Source organism: Aquila chrysaetos, chromosome 1 (assembly GCF_900496995.4).
Source record: "Aquila chrysaetos chrysaetos chromosome 1, bAquChr1.4, whole genome shotgun sequence".
NCBI lineage: Eukaryota > Metazoa > Chordata > Aves > Accipitriformes > Accipitridae > Aquila > Aquila chrysaetos.
This window is the reverse complement of record NC_044004.1, coordinates 26,663,837-26,679,059: the sequence shown is the minus strand read 5'-3', so window position 1 is coordinate 26,679,059 and position 15,223 is coordinate 26,663,837. Positions and strand designations below refer to the sequence as shown.

The 15,223-nt window shown below is 43.2% G+C and overlaps 1 protein-coding gene across 13 annotated transcripts in view; it reads left to right on the top strand.

Moving 5' to 3' along the window:
* APBB2 (amyloid beta precursor protein binding family B member 2) overlaps positions 1–15,223 on the top strand; it is a 156,502-nt gene that overhangs the window by 133,631 nt on the left and 7,648 nt on the right. For 11 of the 13 annotated variants that reach the window (XM_030035115.1, XM_030035202.1, XM_030035723.1 and 8 more), the window contains one exon: positions 12,553–12,667. In XM_030035115.1, the coding sequence (XP_029890975.1) occupies positions 12,553–12,667 (115 nt within the window). Of the gene's footprint in view, positions 1–1,319; positions 1,326–12,552; positions 12,668–15,223 lie in introns of all 13 variants that reach the window. The other 2 variants (XM_030035969.2, XM_030036130.1) reach the window with 1 other exon arrangement.

Genomic DNA, 15,223 nt, shown 5'->3' with positions numbered 1-15,223 from the left:
TTCAGTGTGCTGTGTCTTAAATCCTGCCCTTATTACTTGAGATGGGATGATTTTTTCACTCCACTACTTTTTTCTCAGAGTCAGTTACAAACTAGGATGATGTAGGGTCCCACATTTTTGTGCACAGTGCATGAACCTTGCTCGGATGCTCGCTGGAGATGAGCCCTTCTTAAAAGAGGGGAGTTGTGAGATGCATGCAGGAGGCAGGGGTGGGAGAGTAGGACTAAGCAGCTCTCTTCTGGAGGATGATTATTATCCCTGTAGAGACACTATACATTGCATAAAGCGGCCTCCTGTTTTTAAGGAGGGGTGGGCAGAAGCAGGCGGCAACCCACCTCGTTCCCCAGTGCAGCTAACCCTTTGTGGTAACGTCACGGGAAACCACGTGCTTTCTTCACGTGACAGCTCCAGAAGCGCGCGCGTACCTGCGCACTCACGCTGCTGGTGTTTCATGGTGGCTGGCGTGACCTAGAAAGCAGCCAGCTGTGGTGGGTGCTGGGGTCCTGCAGCGAGCCCTCCCGGGGGCTCAGGCAGGGAGCAGGGCAGGCAGAGCAGCTCTGCGGGAAGGGGGAGGAGGGCAGTCCCCAGCTAGGGAAGCTTGCGCCTCTCCTGCCCACCTTTGGGAAAGGGGTGTTGGTTAAGTTGTGCCAAGAGTTAGTGGTTGATGAATAGTGCTTCAGAAATGAAGGCGTGTAGTGATTTTATATGTCCTGGCTTCAGCTCAGTGCTCATGTGAGGTTGTTACCTAGGCTGTCACTTCTTCAGTGTGCAACTTTCAGAGGAACCCAAGTGACCTTGGGGCCTGAGCTTTTGGAAAAGGCATTAAAAGAACTCATTATGATCTTTCTACTCTTTCAGTTTAAACAACGTAAGGTTTTCACAGCCTGAAGAATTATTCCTGTTTGTTTTGTCAGTGTCCGCTTTAAATAGCATTATTTTGGAAGAAGGAAGGTTCATGTACTTTGTATGTCTATTTATGCTTTCTGCATACTACTTCCCGGACTTGTGTGTGGTATTTTAAGCTTGATTACCTCTCAGTGTTGATATGTCTGCGCTGCCTCTCTAAATTCAGCTGATGCCTGTTGGCTTCATTGCATGTTTCCAAAAATACAAACTTCAGAGCAACAGGATTCAACTAAAATAAGCGTCAAAAGGAAATAGTGGCAGTATGCTTATATACACTGTGCTACAAACAAACAGCGAACATTAAATGTACAGCAGTTCTTTCAACTACCCTGTCTCATCATATGTTGGAGCTCTGTCTGCGTGAGTGCTTTCTAACTTGCTCTTTCTGTTTCTTCATGCTTCCGTGGATTCAGAGAGAGGTAAATGATTTTCGTTTTTCCATTTTCATGTTTATCCTTCCGGCATGCACCAAACAATGTCATATCAGTTTGCTTGTATCAATGAACAGAAGCTAATCTTCAGTGAGTAAATTCGTATCTCTCTGTCAGCTTTTAACAGTATTGTCAAGTTGATATTGCCTGTTGGTTTGTTTTTTTCCAGGTCCCAAACCCTGTAGTACTAGAACAGTTTAAAATCATGTGATGCGGTGGGTTTTGATGTTTGCCTCTGGTGTTTGAGTTTAAAATTTAGATTATGTTGTTCTCTGCAATTTGAAATGCAAGAAAGTTGTCTTAAAATCTCATCTTTTATTTAAAAAATTAAAAACCTGTGATACTAAGAGTAGGGGATTTAAGAGCTAGGTTTGGCAAGAGGTGGAAATGTCAATGTTTATTTCCTATTTTTGGTATTTGTTTTGGATCCAGCTGGGTTGGTTGCTTGTCTTTTGAGTTAGAAGAAAAGTTGTCCCCAGTATGTTTGATTTGTTTGGATGTACAAAGGGATCGTTTGGGATTCTCTACAATGCTTCCCATTTCATGGGAGCGCAGACAGTAAGGCATTGTAGTCAGGTGCTTTGCAGCACAAGGGCTGCAGCCACTCCAAAGGCTCTTACTGATAGAACTGCATCCCTTAGATGAGATTTGGGGTTTGTTTGCTCTTCTAAATTGCAAGGACTTGAAAGTAGGACTGTGCAGAAGGAATGTGGTTTAGAGATGCGGACTGTTCCTCGTGCTTGCTTTGTGGAATATAATGAGGACGGTTTCCAGGCTTGACTGGTTTTTAATCAATTCTTTAGGCAGTGTTGGCCTAGGGAAATGTTTGAACTTTCTTGATTATGGCTTTGCCATCTAATGTAGATTTCATGCATGTGGGAAGCGGTGATCCTCCCAGACTAACACTGGCAAAAGTGTGCTGCAAGCAGATTCGTGGGTAGTGTCTGTGCACGATTGCTGTGTTCTCTGTCTGAATAATAAAGAACAAAGGAGAACTAGTAAGCATTGCTTATAAAATAAATCACACTGGAGAGTTTAACTGTTCTAGTGTAGTCTGCTGTCTTCTTCAGTTAAATCTGTAGTAGTGCTTTGAGCATCTCAGCTTGATTTATTTCTTTATTAAATCTTTAAATATTCCTTATAAACAAAGGCCCATGTCTTCCAATTAGATCTGGAAGATAGAAGCATTGTCAAAAATAGCTAAATACTTATTTGTCAAAACCGAATTTACAGGATCTGCTGCAAAGAGGCTGTTCAGAGGTTCACAGGCATAACCACACATTCATTTACTTAAAGGAAGTTCAGCATTCATCAAAAATGCTAGACTAGCCATCCTGAGGAGTTAAACCACCACTTTGTAATGCTACAAAGGAGAAGCAGCAACTGCAATGGCCTTGATAGCCTACCTCATTTGTGTCCCTTTGCGTTGAAAGCTGTGCTGCGCGGAGTAGGAAAGCAGCCCCTTACTTGTGCATATCTCATAAATGCTGTGAAGCAATTAAACAAACAAACAAAAAAACACCATGAAAAATTTGTGGCAGTAAAGTCAGTGGTCAGTGATTTTCATAGGATCTGCTCCTGAATTTCTGTCTTCCTTTAAGTTCATTTACAAAACAAGCTGAGGTCTAACCTGCTGCTTGACTTTTTGACTTGCTGCATCTGGCTAGCAGTTGGTGAGCAGCAGTAAGCCCTCTCTGCCCCCAAGCACCAGCTGAACGTGGCACACTGGTAGCTGGGACCCCCTTGTGCTGCTGGCACGTGGTGCGGGGTCCTGCATGCTCCGGCGGAGGTGGCCTGTGTCCCTGGGACCCTCTCCCTGGTGCCCTGCCAGTGCTACAAGAGCACAGAGTCTCCAGGGCAGTCTTGGTAGTGACCACGGCATAAGCGATAGACTGTCCTCCGTGCCCTGACAGTAGTACTTCAGCCTTATGAACATGAGGTGCGGTTGGGAAGGAGGACCAGCATGGGACATAAATCTTAGCTGTACAATCTGTACTGCTGTCACTATGTTAACACAGCTCATGGATCTGGAGAGCTTAGATACTGAGTTGCGCTTTGACATGACTCCATCCGTGTAAATCTGTGGCCCTTTGGAGGGGTGGAATATGGCCCTTGGTAGGAGAAAGGGAAATGGTTTGTAACATCTCAGAGTCATATTTCTGGCTAGGGAGGCAGCGGTTGCAAGGCAGACCGGAGTCCTGTCCCCTCCCCACAAGAGGAGGCGGTGGGCAGCATTGAGACATGGAAAGCGTGTCTGGGGGAACGGCTTCTGCAGCTTTGTGAGGATCAGGCCGCAGGAAGGAAATTGGAGTGAAAGTCGTGCAAATGCTTTCAGGCTTGGAAGCGCTGGGCTCTGAAGGGCTGAGCTGGGTATCGGACATATCAGCTCTGTGAGGGTTTTAACAAATTTTGGAAGCACGCAGAACTGTGGTGATGATAAGACATCAAAGAAAAACCAGCAGGCTGTGTGTTTTAGGGCTGCCAGATTAAAGCCTTTGAGTATCACACAAAGTAGCCATAGCTCCTCCTTGAGAGTTAGCAAGTGACGTTATCAAGGAATGAAGCAAACAGCCTTTCAGCAGGGGATAATTTGCCCTACAAACTTTATGCATGAATTAGAAAAACAAGATACGCTGTGTCAATGCCAGACTATTTGAGGAGAAATTCCGTAAATGCAGAACTGATGTTTTGCTGCAAGGAAACCCATTTTCAAGTTGTGTGAGAACTGAAATATGAAAAGTCTCCCAAAAGTCTCCGCTTGGGAGGCCATCTTAACTACTTGCATCAAAAATTAATGACCAGGGTAATGTAGTGGTGGCCAAGTCTGCCATTCTGGGTTGTAGCTGGGGAGCAGCCAAAGAGGTGCAGGAGCTCTGGGGGACGGAGCGCTTGGAGTGAAGAAAAATTGCAAGGCTTTCGTATGTTTTCAGGATTGCCAGCAAATGTCAGAAGCATAGGGAAAATTCATTCTCTCCCACATCTCTTCCAACTCTAATCACTGAGGAGAGAGGAGTACATGTGCTTAAATGCACCATGACTATCTGGGAGAAATGGGAAGAAGACTTGTGGGAGTAGTTATTTTTCTTCCTCCTGCAGGATTTGATTCCAAAGTGGTTGGTATAGTCACCTGGAGAAGGAGCTGTGGGTTTCCTTTGGAGGGTGTGGAAGGGAAGCAGTGGTTTTATTCAGTGTCTGTTTGGTATCTGGTAGGTGAAACGGAAGTTGAAAGGTCCTCAGTAAATCTTCCACAAACAGATTTTGCAGCTTGTGTGAATCCTGTTTGTTTCATCTAGTTCTGGTTTCATACTTTTGGGTGTTTCTCCCTAACTTTGCAAACTCCTTGATAGGAGCCTAATAAAGACAAGTGAACTGAACAGAGTCCCAGAGTTCATTTCAGCTCTAAATCAGTCCCCTTCCTCCTATGTGAAAGAAGGTCTTTTTAAAAGATGTAAAATGTTAATCCAGAAGATCTGTAATTTCTGTTATACATATTACTGCAGGATTTCTTGCACCTCATCTTCTCTGCCGTTTATGATACTAGAATATTTGTGTGTCATGGAAAAACCCCATCAGAGCATGGTCTTGTTGGTGTTACATTTGTCCGCTTTTCTCCTCATGTGTCTCCTCTCACTTGCCTTGTTCTTCTCTGCTCATTTACACGTGTTCATGTCTCACTGGTGAATAGCAGCCTCCCACCAGGTGCCTTCTGACCCTGCTCAGCTGTACTGGTGGCTGCTCTCCCCTTTTTTCTCCCTGCTTGCAGAAATCATGGTCAGCTGTTTGCAGGAAAGCAAAGTGAAGCCGGAAGGTAATAGACTCAGGAGATGGTTTCCCCACAGCCCGGCGGTGTGTGCTCCGTGATGTCGCAGGAGTCACAGAAGTCTGTACATCAGTACATAGAAACCGACAGTCATCTTCTGTAGGCTATTCTGGATGAATTTCAATCAATTTTAAGCTGAGCCCAGAGGATATCATTTTCTGGTTCAGGAATTCTTGTTACAATTTGTAATACATAAATCCGTAAAGCAATTTACATTTTGCTGCATGTGTATCATTTTAATATAGTTGTTTTAAATAGCAATTTAATTTTGATTGATAAGAGTAAAAAAAAATATTTCAGACTTCAGGGCTAGGGTGTTGGGGTTTTTTAACCAAAAAAAAAGGATTAATGCCATTCTACACTCCTTTGAAGAAATAAGTTTATAGTGAGAAGGTAATGGAGGATGTGCTGCTCTTTCAGGCTGTACTTAATTGGGATGCCTCCTAGGACTTTAGCCTAATAATGGCAAATGGCTATGACTGCTACTCAAACAGGACAGAGTTAGCATAAATTGCATTTAATGTGATTATATTCATCCAAGGTTGAGCAGCTAAGTAATGCCTAGCCAGGTGTTAAATAGGTATGGCTATCTAAGGTTTAGTCAATTACTGCAGACATTTGCCAATTAAAGAGGGTAAAAAAGCAAACCAAAATGAAATTCCTTTCTACTTAGTACCTTACATTGACTTTGCAATTCTCCAAATTGCTTTTTAAATAGTCTCTCTCTAGTCCTCTACTCTTTCAAAATAAAGACATTTCTACTGAATTTTTAACTGTTCAGCAGAACCAGTCTTACCCACTTGTGCAGCAAAATAATTTTCTTACCTATTTTTATGGTTTTCTAGCTTTTTGCCAGAGTACTGATTTACATCTAGTTCCTATAACTGCAAAGATACTAGTGGATCCTGTAGTACATGTGCAAATGATTTAAAAAAAAATAAAACAAGCAAACAACCTACTATGCAGTACCCCTTCTCTATAATCCTGTATCAACAGAAGTAGTGTGCTTGTGTTATAAAGTTTTAAGAATATACAGCTTTTTTCTGCAACAAAATACATTATTCTCCCACTAAACATCTTGCTGCTCTCCCCACTGACATGGAAGGGAATTTTACCAAGAGCTGTGGTTCAAATCCCACAGATTTCATGTGCACACACACGCTATTGAGACAGGGAAGACTCCAGCTGGATGAGATGTGATCTATTAACCCCATGCTACCTCTGTATCCAGCTATGGGCTTTGTAAAGGCTTTTGATTTTCTTTTTCCCCTTGTTTTCCCAGCAAGGTGTAAAGACAGGGGAATGGTAAGAGAAGGCATTTGCCCTTTTCCATAAATTTCTATTGCAAACACGTTTCTCAGCACTTCTTCATTATCAAAGGGGCCTGTTGCACATAAATCTCACTTAAATGTTAATAAGCTTCAAGTGAGCTGCAGTCGAATGAAGGTTTACAGATGAAGCGACCCAGAAGGGATCTGAAGTGAAAGAAGAACCAGACAGCAGTCTTCTGGCTTATTTGCTATTCAAGGCTTTAGACAAAAAAGAAGCTGTTGCCTTCTGGTCCTATGTAGGGAAACACAAAACTTTTCCCAAGTTTTACTTTGTAATTGATGCTGCAGGGAGCAGATACTCTGGAATCCCTAAAGCCATACTTTTCTTCTCCAAGAGGGAGCGTGGAGCTTGGCTTTCCCAATGCTTAGAAATGCCCAAAGCAAGGCTGCAAGGCTCCCACTGGTGTTGGAGGAGCCAACTGCCACCAGCCTGTACCACCATCTCCAGGTCCTGGCTACTGGGCTGCTGCTTGCGCAAGTGCATGGGCATGGGCATCTAGGTGACTGCATGAATTAATGAAAACAGTAGTATTGTTTGCACGCTGTCAGAAGGGAGAAGGGCGGTTTGTGTGCTAATTTTGATTGATGATTTGAAAACAGGTGGTGCTGGCACGCTTGCACTTGGTGCAGTACCACAGGTTTTGAAGAACTTGGATTTCTTCCTCTGTCTCAGCAGATTTACAGATGCAGGCCCTGATCATCTAAAGGTTTATGCATATTCACAATCGGCGCATGTAATTAGCCAATTTACTTTCTTCAAGCTGTTCAGGTACTTAAAGTGAAACACTGGTGTTTGAGTCTGAAACACCACTGCAAGGGTTTTATTAGCTTTCAGTAGTTGAAACTGATGAACTAGCTGGGGTTTCAGTTTCTCCTGTAATTGTGCTATACTGCCTTGTTTATGAATGCATACCATTACAAGCAGAAACATTTACAGAAGCTGCAGGACCAAGTGCCGGAGAGGCTTGATGGAAGCATTCTGTGCACCACTCCAGTACTGAGGCAGCACTTACTGAGCTGAGGTGAGGGCCGGGTGCCCCCAACAGTGCCATCCCAGCACCCACCAACACCCCTGCAGGTGGGAAGTGGCGTTTCTGGCACTTCTTCAAGGTGACTCAGTATGAGTAGAATTTGACAGGACAAAGACATTTCTCGCAGCCTCGGGGGTTTTCCAGGGCACACACAGGAGACTTGCTGCCAACAGTAGAGGCGTCAATGTTTCTTCAAGAAGAACACCCAGTATCAGTACCAGCTGGGGGATGAAGAGATTGAGAGCAGCCCTGCAGAGGAGTAGGGTACTGGTGGATAAAAAGCTGGACGTGAGCTGGCAATGTGTGCTTGCAGCCCAGAAAGCCAACCGTATCCTGGGCTGCGTCAAGAGAAGTGTGGCCAGCAGGTCGAGGGAGATGATTCTGCCCCTCTACTCTGCTCTGGTGAGACCCCACCTGGAGTACTGTGTTCAGCTCTGGGGTCCTCAGCACAGGGAAAGACATGGACCTGTTGGAGCAGGTCCAGGGGAGGACCACAAAAACGATCAGAGGGAGGGAACACCTCTCCTATGAAGAAAGGCTGAGAGAACTGTGGTTCTTTAGTCTGGAGAAGAGAAGGCTCCAGGGAGACCTTATTGCAGCCTTTCAGTACTTAAAGGGGGCTTATAAGGAAGATGGGGACAGACTTTTTAGTAGAGCCTGTTGTGATAGGACAAAGGGTAATGGTTTTAAACTAAAGGAGGGTAGATTCAGACTAGGTAAAAGGAAGAAATTTTTTACAATGAGGGTGGTTAAACACTGGAACAGGTTGCCCAGAGAGGTGGTAGATGCCCCATCCCTGGAAACATTCAAGGTCAGGTTGGCTGGGGCTCTAAGCAACCTGATCCAGTTGAAGATGTCCCTGCTTATTGCAGGGGGGTTGGACTAGATGACCTTTAAAGGTCCCTTCCAACCCAAACCATTTAAAAAAAAGGCCTGCAGCAGTCCATGGAGGACAGTGTTAGTGGCCTACATGTAGGGTTGCTACAAGCTCCATCAGAAAGTCAACACATTGCATTTTGACCAAAAAATAACATCTTAGTGGACAGTATCTTAGTGGGCAAGTGCAGAGCAGGCCTGTCTCACCAGGACTGTTGTCACCCTCCTCTTGCAGGGACAACAGGGTTGCAGGCACTCCTGTGGCAGGACTAAAGTGGTGGGTGAGCCCCCCTTGTCACCTGGAGCGTCCCACTACAGATACTGCGTCCATAACACTCATCAGACCCCTTCTCCCTGCCCTCACCACAGGTCTTGCCATTCAGAGAGTTTACTGAGCCGGGCTCAGGGTGATGCCTCATTCATTTGGCTGTCATTAGCCTTCCAGGAACAGAGAAATGTTCTTATCAAAAAGCACACAAGCTTGTTAATGTCGGTGCTGCCCTCCATGTTGATCTCCTTTGATCAGAAAAGTAAATTTGTGCTTGTGAGAGGAATGAGCTCAGCAGGCTGCCCCCAGTCCACCTCTCTGCCTTTAAAATGCTGTTGAAAATACTCTCATCTAAGGTGTTTCCCACTTACGGGGCATAATTATGAGTTGTGTTCCTTTATGACCAAAATCTTTGATCCTGACAGAATTCAGTCCTTAGTTTAACACTGTTTTAATTGTTTGGCTCATTTTTATCTCTGCAGTCCTTTGAGTCCCACCTCCACTAGGAGATGATATGCTGACTAAAGACATATAGTATTATCTTACAGATTTCCTTAAGGCTGAAAATCCTTGCAGTTGAGCTTGGGTCTTAGATAAACTCTGCAGCATGAGACTTAATGTGGCCTCAGGGGTTGTCCATGCATCAGGGACTTGGCAGCGCAGTGGAGATGCCCTGCCTGATATGGTCTCCTACAGCAAAGCACAGTAGTTTATTAGGGCAGTCATAGTGTGCCAGGGCATTGCCAGAGCTACTGATCAAAGGTTGGACCACAATTTCTTGGGCTGTTACAAATGGGTTTTACTGGCAACATGTTATGTCCTCTAAGCCCCGATGACTTGCTTTGGTGGCTTTGCTCCATCTTAGTTTTTATTAACGCTAAAAGAAGGTTGTAACAGCTGTATGGCTGACAGAAGGGGTGAGTTATCTTCTGTGTTTGTGTAACTCCTTGAAGGTGGTGGCCTTATTAGAAATCCTGGTATTGTACAGTACTCCTGGGGCTGTGCAGATTTCTGTTTATTCAGTCAGGCTTCTGTGCAGTGCAAGCAACTTGGCAAAACAACACAGGATGCTCTTCCTAAGATCATCTTATAAAGGAATGCATAAATCACTTGTTTACAAGTCCTCAAAGGAATAGTATTGATTTGAGGTAAATGCTTGTAAATGGTAATAAATAGCCATGTAATGGTCACATAGATGGCTTTCAATGTTATTTTAAGTTAATGCAAACACAGGTTTCAGCTGTTATGTCTGCACTCCGAAAGAATAGACCTTGATCTAATAGTAAGGTGTGTGCAGCAGTCTGCTTGTTTAAGTGTCTTTGCAACTCTGCAGTGATGGTCACTGCCCGCAAGTTTTTCCTGCATATAAAGGAGGGGAGATCTTAATGAAGTTAAGATAGCAGATCCATGTCTGTTAAGTGAACAGTGTTTTCACATTGCAGTTAAAATATTTGTAAGGGAAGGTATTTGGACTCAGAAATGTGAGGTCTGAAACTTAAGGAGTTTAAAAGATGGCAGCTAAAGCCAAACACATAGAAAACAAAAATCCCGAATGCTTAGGATGTCTGGAAGTTCCTCACTTGCAGCTCTTGAACCAGGCAGGGTCTCTTCAGAGCTCAGGATATTATTGTATGTGGGACTTCTGTGAGACTGAGCATTTCCAAATACCTGCTCTGCAGATCTTTCAGGAGCATCAGTAATGTTGAAAGCTTACTTCAGAAGGCAAAAATCTCAAAGGTTTTTTATGTGGTTTAATTTTTTTCCCCATAGCTGCTAATTTTTCATAGGCCATAGCTGAGCCATACCCCCTTCTCTTAGTCTTATTACTAGAGTCCAGCTAGGAGTCTTCAGTTTGCTTTTGAGACATTAAGCTAGGAGGAAACCATTCTAAAGCAAGGCTTGGCACACGTACAGATGAGCCAAAAAGTATCAGCTTTTTTCCAGGAGCAAGATTCCAGCTGGAACTCAGGATCTCCCTGAACTTGCAGTGCAGCAAAAGGGAACAACATGCCAAAAGGCTCTTGTAGATTGTGGCCAAGGTGCTTGGGGGTCAGGCTGGAGCTAGGAAACCTCAGGGCATCTTCTGTAACAGACAGCACCTTCCTGGAGTATTGCTTCGTGATTTTTCCTGCAAGTCTCGAGCAATTGGGTGAAAAACACTGTCCCTCCTCAGGGTGCCTGCATCTCACATGCTGGCAGGGCAGTGCTGCAGCCAGCGACATCCGATGCAGCCCATGGGCTGCGTTCCCCATGCAGGAAGGTTTCAGATGGCAATGTGCTCCACGTGCTGCCCCATTGCCTCCTGTCTCTGCTGTGCCCTAATGCGTGCCATTGTATGTTGGGATGCAGTGAGATGGAGAGGTGCCTCCAGCTTCACTGTGTTTCTGCACAGTTCTGTCATGTGGAATTGTTCCCAAATCTCAAGTCCTGATAGTTTTGTGGGTTTTTTTTTAAGTATTATTCATCAGGCTTCAGGTTGCAAAGTGGTTAAACAGAGGAACAACCTATGCCTGTTGCTGAGCAGCCCACACTGTGGGCAACTGCCCCTTTCATTGCAAAGGCTCATTAATGACAAAATTAAGTGCTGCTGAATTAGGTAAAGGTAAGGTACTTAACTGCAGGACAATGTTCATATCTCGTATAGAGCTGGAAGTCCAGTTATCTATCTGCCACAGTCTCTGGTTCTCCCTGGATAACTTCAGTACAAAATTCTTCAATTCACTGGGAATCTACAATGAATAAAGAAATTGGCAATCCATGCTACATTAAACCCTGCTTGGGATATTTACAGACTTTAGTATGAACTGAAGTATTCCTGTATATAAAACGCGGTTTAGGAATATCCCTCCTATCTCTTCACTAGTTAGAATCTTACTGGTAATTATTTACATGTAAAGAGGAAAGGCACCGAAAAGAGACTTCAGGCATAAGAAGCTTTTGGGAGCTCCAGCATTGCTTGTCTGGTCTAATTCTAGTTAGCTACCCAGCATATCTCTGCTAGGGGTGCAAAGTCCAAAAGAAATCTGGAGATAGCAGGAGGGTCACAAAGTAGGACTGGGCTGTGGTTGCTCGGAGGACATGAAAAAGCAGAGGTGCAAGACCAGGAAGCAAAGAGTCTGGTATAGCAAGGATGACAACCAGGGAAAGCCAGGCTTCTTTCGGACTTTTTCAGAAGAGCTCCAACTCCTAAACAGCCTGAGAACAAATAAATGTAATCCTGGTACTTCCATCACCAGTGCTAGAAAGCCATACTATGCTGCGGTGACTAGCCCATGCAGTGCAAAAATCTCTTTTTTAGGGCAGCTTTATTTAACTTTTTTAAAAATAAGGTCAGAAATTTAGGCCAATTAGTGTGAGCAAAGCTCAGCAGGTTCACATCTCCCTTATGCAACCAGATCTGTAATTACTATCTGCATATTTTAAACACTTTATACAGTCCTTTGAAATATGATTTTTCTCTAACTAGAATCTTGTATGCTGTTTCTCAGATTTTTTTAGCATTTAAGAGCTGCATGAGTTTTCTGTCTTAATTTGTAATTCTCTCCCCACTTCATCTTCCATAAAATATTTGGAGTAAATTTTCCCATGTATTTACAATTGCAGTTGGAATTACGGGTTGTAAGTTCAGTAAGTTGCCAGGGTTAGAAAACTGTAATGAGCTCTTTAATTATATAGATTAAGCACCAAACTTTAGATACGTGTTTCATCGGTATGCAGTTTATTACATTTGCACATCTGCTTTGTCTAAGGCATGTGTTTTATTCTTCGACAGCCAAGAGATACACCTGTTAAACTGAAGTAGGACTTGCTGGTTTGGAAATACTATGGATTCTAATGCCTTAATTCGTTTTGCTTGTTTCTAATGTGTCAATTTACTTTGTTTACACAGAGACTTTGCTTATGTGGCAAGAGACAAAGACACAAGGATTCTGAAATGTCATGTGTTTCGATGTGACACACCCGCAAAAGCCATCGCCACAAGTTTACACGAAATCTGCTCAAAGGCAAGTGGATTTAAAGTCAGCTGCATTCATCTGTTTAGAGGTCCTTGAGCCTAATACATACAATCAGCAATTGTACACAATGTTGGTTTAGTTTATATCACTGGCAATGAGAAATGGTGTAGAGAATTTGGAAAGGAAAGGGTGCGAATAGATGGGAGTAATGGGAGGGTGAGCATTCAAATTGGGGAGGATGATACTGCTTTTGATTTGACAAGGGTGTATAGAGACTGAAGGTTTCCTTGAATAATAAAGAAGCTGCGGGTTCAAAATGGAAAAAGAACACACAGCTTCAATTAATAATAGATGGTGATGTTAAACTCCGTAAATAAATCAGACCTTGTTTGAATGGTATTATTCAATGGTATTATCCTGCAGGACAGACAGGAAAATAGTTGCTAACATTACTCTGCTGACTTAAAAAAAAAACCACCAGGGAGAAGAGGGGGTTTAAGCTACTCTAGTTACAAATACTAAAGGATCTTAGTTCCTGCTTGTGGTAGTGTTGTCCGTAATACTGGAGACGACTGTTCTTTTCAGTCATTTTGCCTTACAGATTTGCCACCATTCCCTGGTTATTAATTTTGGTTTTCTTGCATGATCAGTTCATGAGTGTCCTCTCTACAGTCATTTCATGCAGCAGTAGCAAGGCAGCACATCGTTTAGAGCAGGCAAATCTGATTGAAATGCTTTATAGAGAGGCAGTTAAACCAATCTACTTGAAACTTTTTTATTCTTTTATTGAGTTGTGGTGGATTTGAGGCTACATTCCCCTTTTAAAAAATATTATGCTGCTCATTTTGGTTTTCCTTAAAACATGTCAGTTTGCACCACAGGAAAAGCGGGCTGTGGGGATGAATAACCTTATCAGTTATCCCTGTGTAACTTGTCCCTCCCCATGAGTCACAGCTCTTTTCTAGAAAAGCTAGTTAGGAAACCTTCAGGTTTTAAAATTCTGCTGATTTACTGTATGCCTGTCCATTTGCTTTTTACATTTTGTCTTCACATTAGTGAATGGAATCAGTGATGTCAAATTCCCCTCTGTAGCCAGTTGTACAGTATAAAAATTTTGCATTTTTGCAACACTGCGGACGTGGCTACTCACCTTGTGATGTTTCATGCAAACAACATGAGCATTTACACAGTGTGCATTACTCTAACCTTCTGGGCAGCAGAGTTTTGCCTGAGGCAGAGGCAGAAGGTAGCCCAGCAACTGTGCAAAGCCTGGCAGGTCTGTCTGGGCTTGGGTGCCTGAGGAAATGCAGGTGGCGGGGCTCAGGGAGCTGCTCAGGTTGGCCAGGGAGCTGCAGGCTGTGCTTGGTGAAGTTTAACACCGGGGACTGCAGCAGTGGCTCACTGGAGAAGCCTGGAGCTGTTATGTCCCTCCTCTTTCTCCTCCAGCTCTCAATTCTCACAGACGTTTCTGGCAAGTCTAGCAGGGAAAAACATGCTACAAAGGGCCTACCACAGCTGCTTTTATCCAGTAAGGCCAACATCAAGTAAATGCCATGGTAGCTATACACAGGGGTATGGGAAAGGGAGTAGAGCTATCACATATGTAACTATGACATGAAACTCCTGGCATTAATTTTGGATGAGAGCAACTAAGCATTTAAAACCATAGCTAATAGTAACACAGAATAAAACAGGATAGTGTTGTTAAGTAGAGCAAGTTCCTTTGTAATTCAGCAATAGATGTAATCCTGACGGCGGGAAGCACTTGGCATGTGCTAACTGACACACTGGACCTCTTTGCTGAGTCAGGGCTTCTTCCTAAGCTAGTGTGTATCGTTTTTCATCTGCAGGGGGCATATTATCATGTGTCACTGTAACAGAAAATACTTTCAAAATATAAAACCTAAAAAAAAAGGGGGGGGGGGGGGCAGAAATTTGCTAGAAGCATCTTCAGACCAAGTGTCATCTGCTGGAACACCAGTTATCTTTATAGCTTAATTACAATTAACAGCCATGGCATAAAGAAGCAGATAGCAGTGCTTCATATATGAGCTTTGGAAAACCTCTATTAGCTTCCCTCCTCAGTCATATATTTGTAGGGAATAATCATCCAAAGTGGTTATTTTGAAGTGGTTTGCTTGGGTTTTTTTCCCACTTTTGCTAATATTATACATTTTGGGGGTAGAACAGGTTGTATTTTGCATGGGATTTTTAATTCCAGAAGAAACATAGAAGCGGAGGAAAAAATTACACACAGCAGAAGTTAGATCAGAGAGGAACATGAATAATGAACACTTTTCTCTGTGTGTTAAATATTTATATTTCTTGCTACATTAGTCCTCACTGCGATTTTGCTGTTGGTAAAAATGGCTAGAGTTTTTTTTCCTCCTCCATCTATCTTTCATCTAGGCTTGGACACCACTTAAGTTCTTTATATAGTTGAGGAATGATGAATAAACTGGAGGAAAATTAAAGTTGCTGTTTAAAAAGAATAACCTGTTTAGTTATGTAGCTTCTGATTTATTTCAGATTTCAGAAACTAGGGTTGTAATAGGAGTGTATTTATACTTGTAGTTGGTACTGTACTGTATTTTCAAAAAAAAT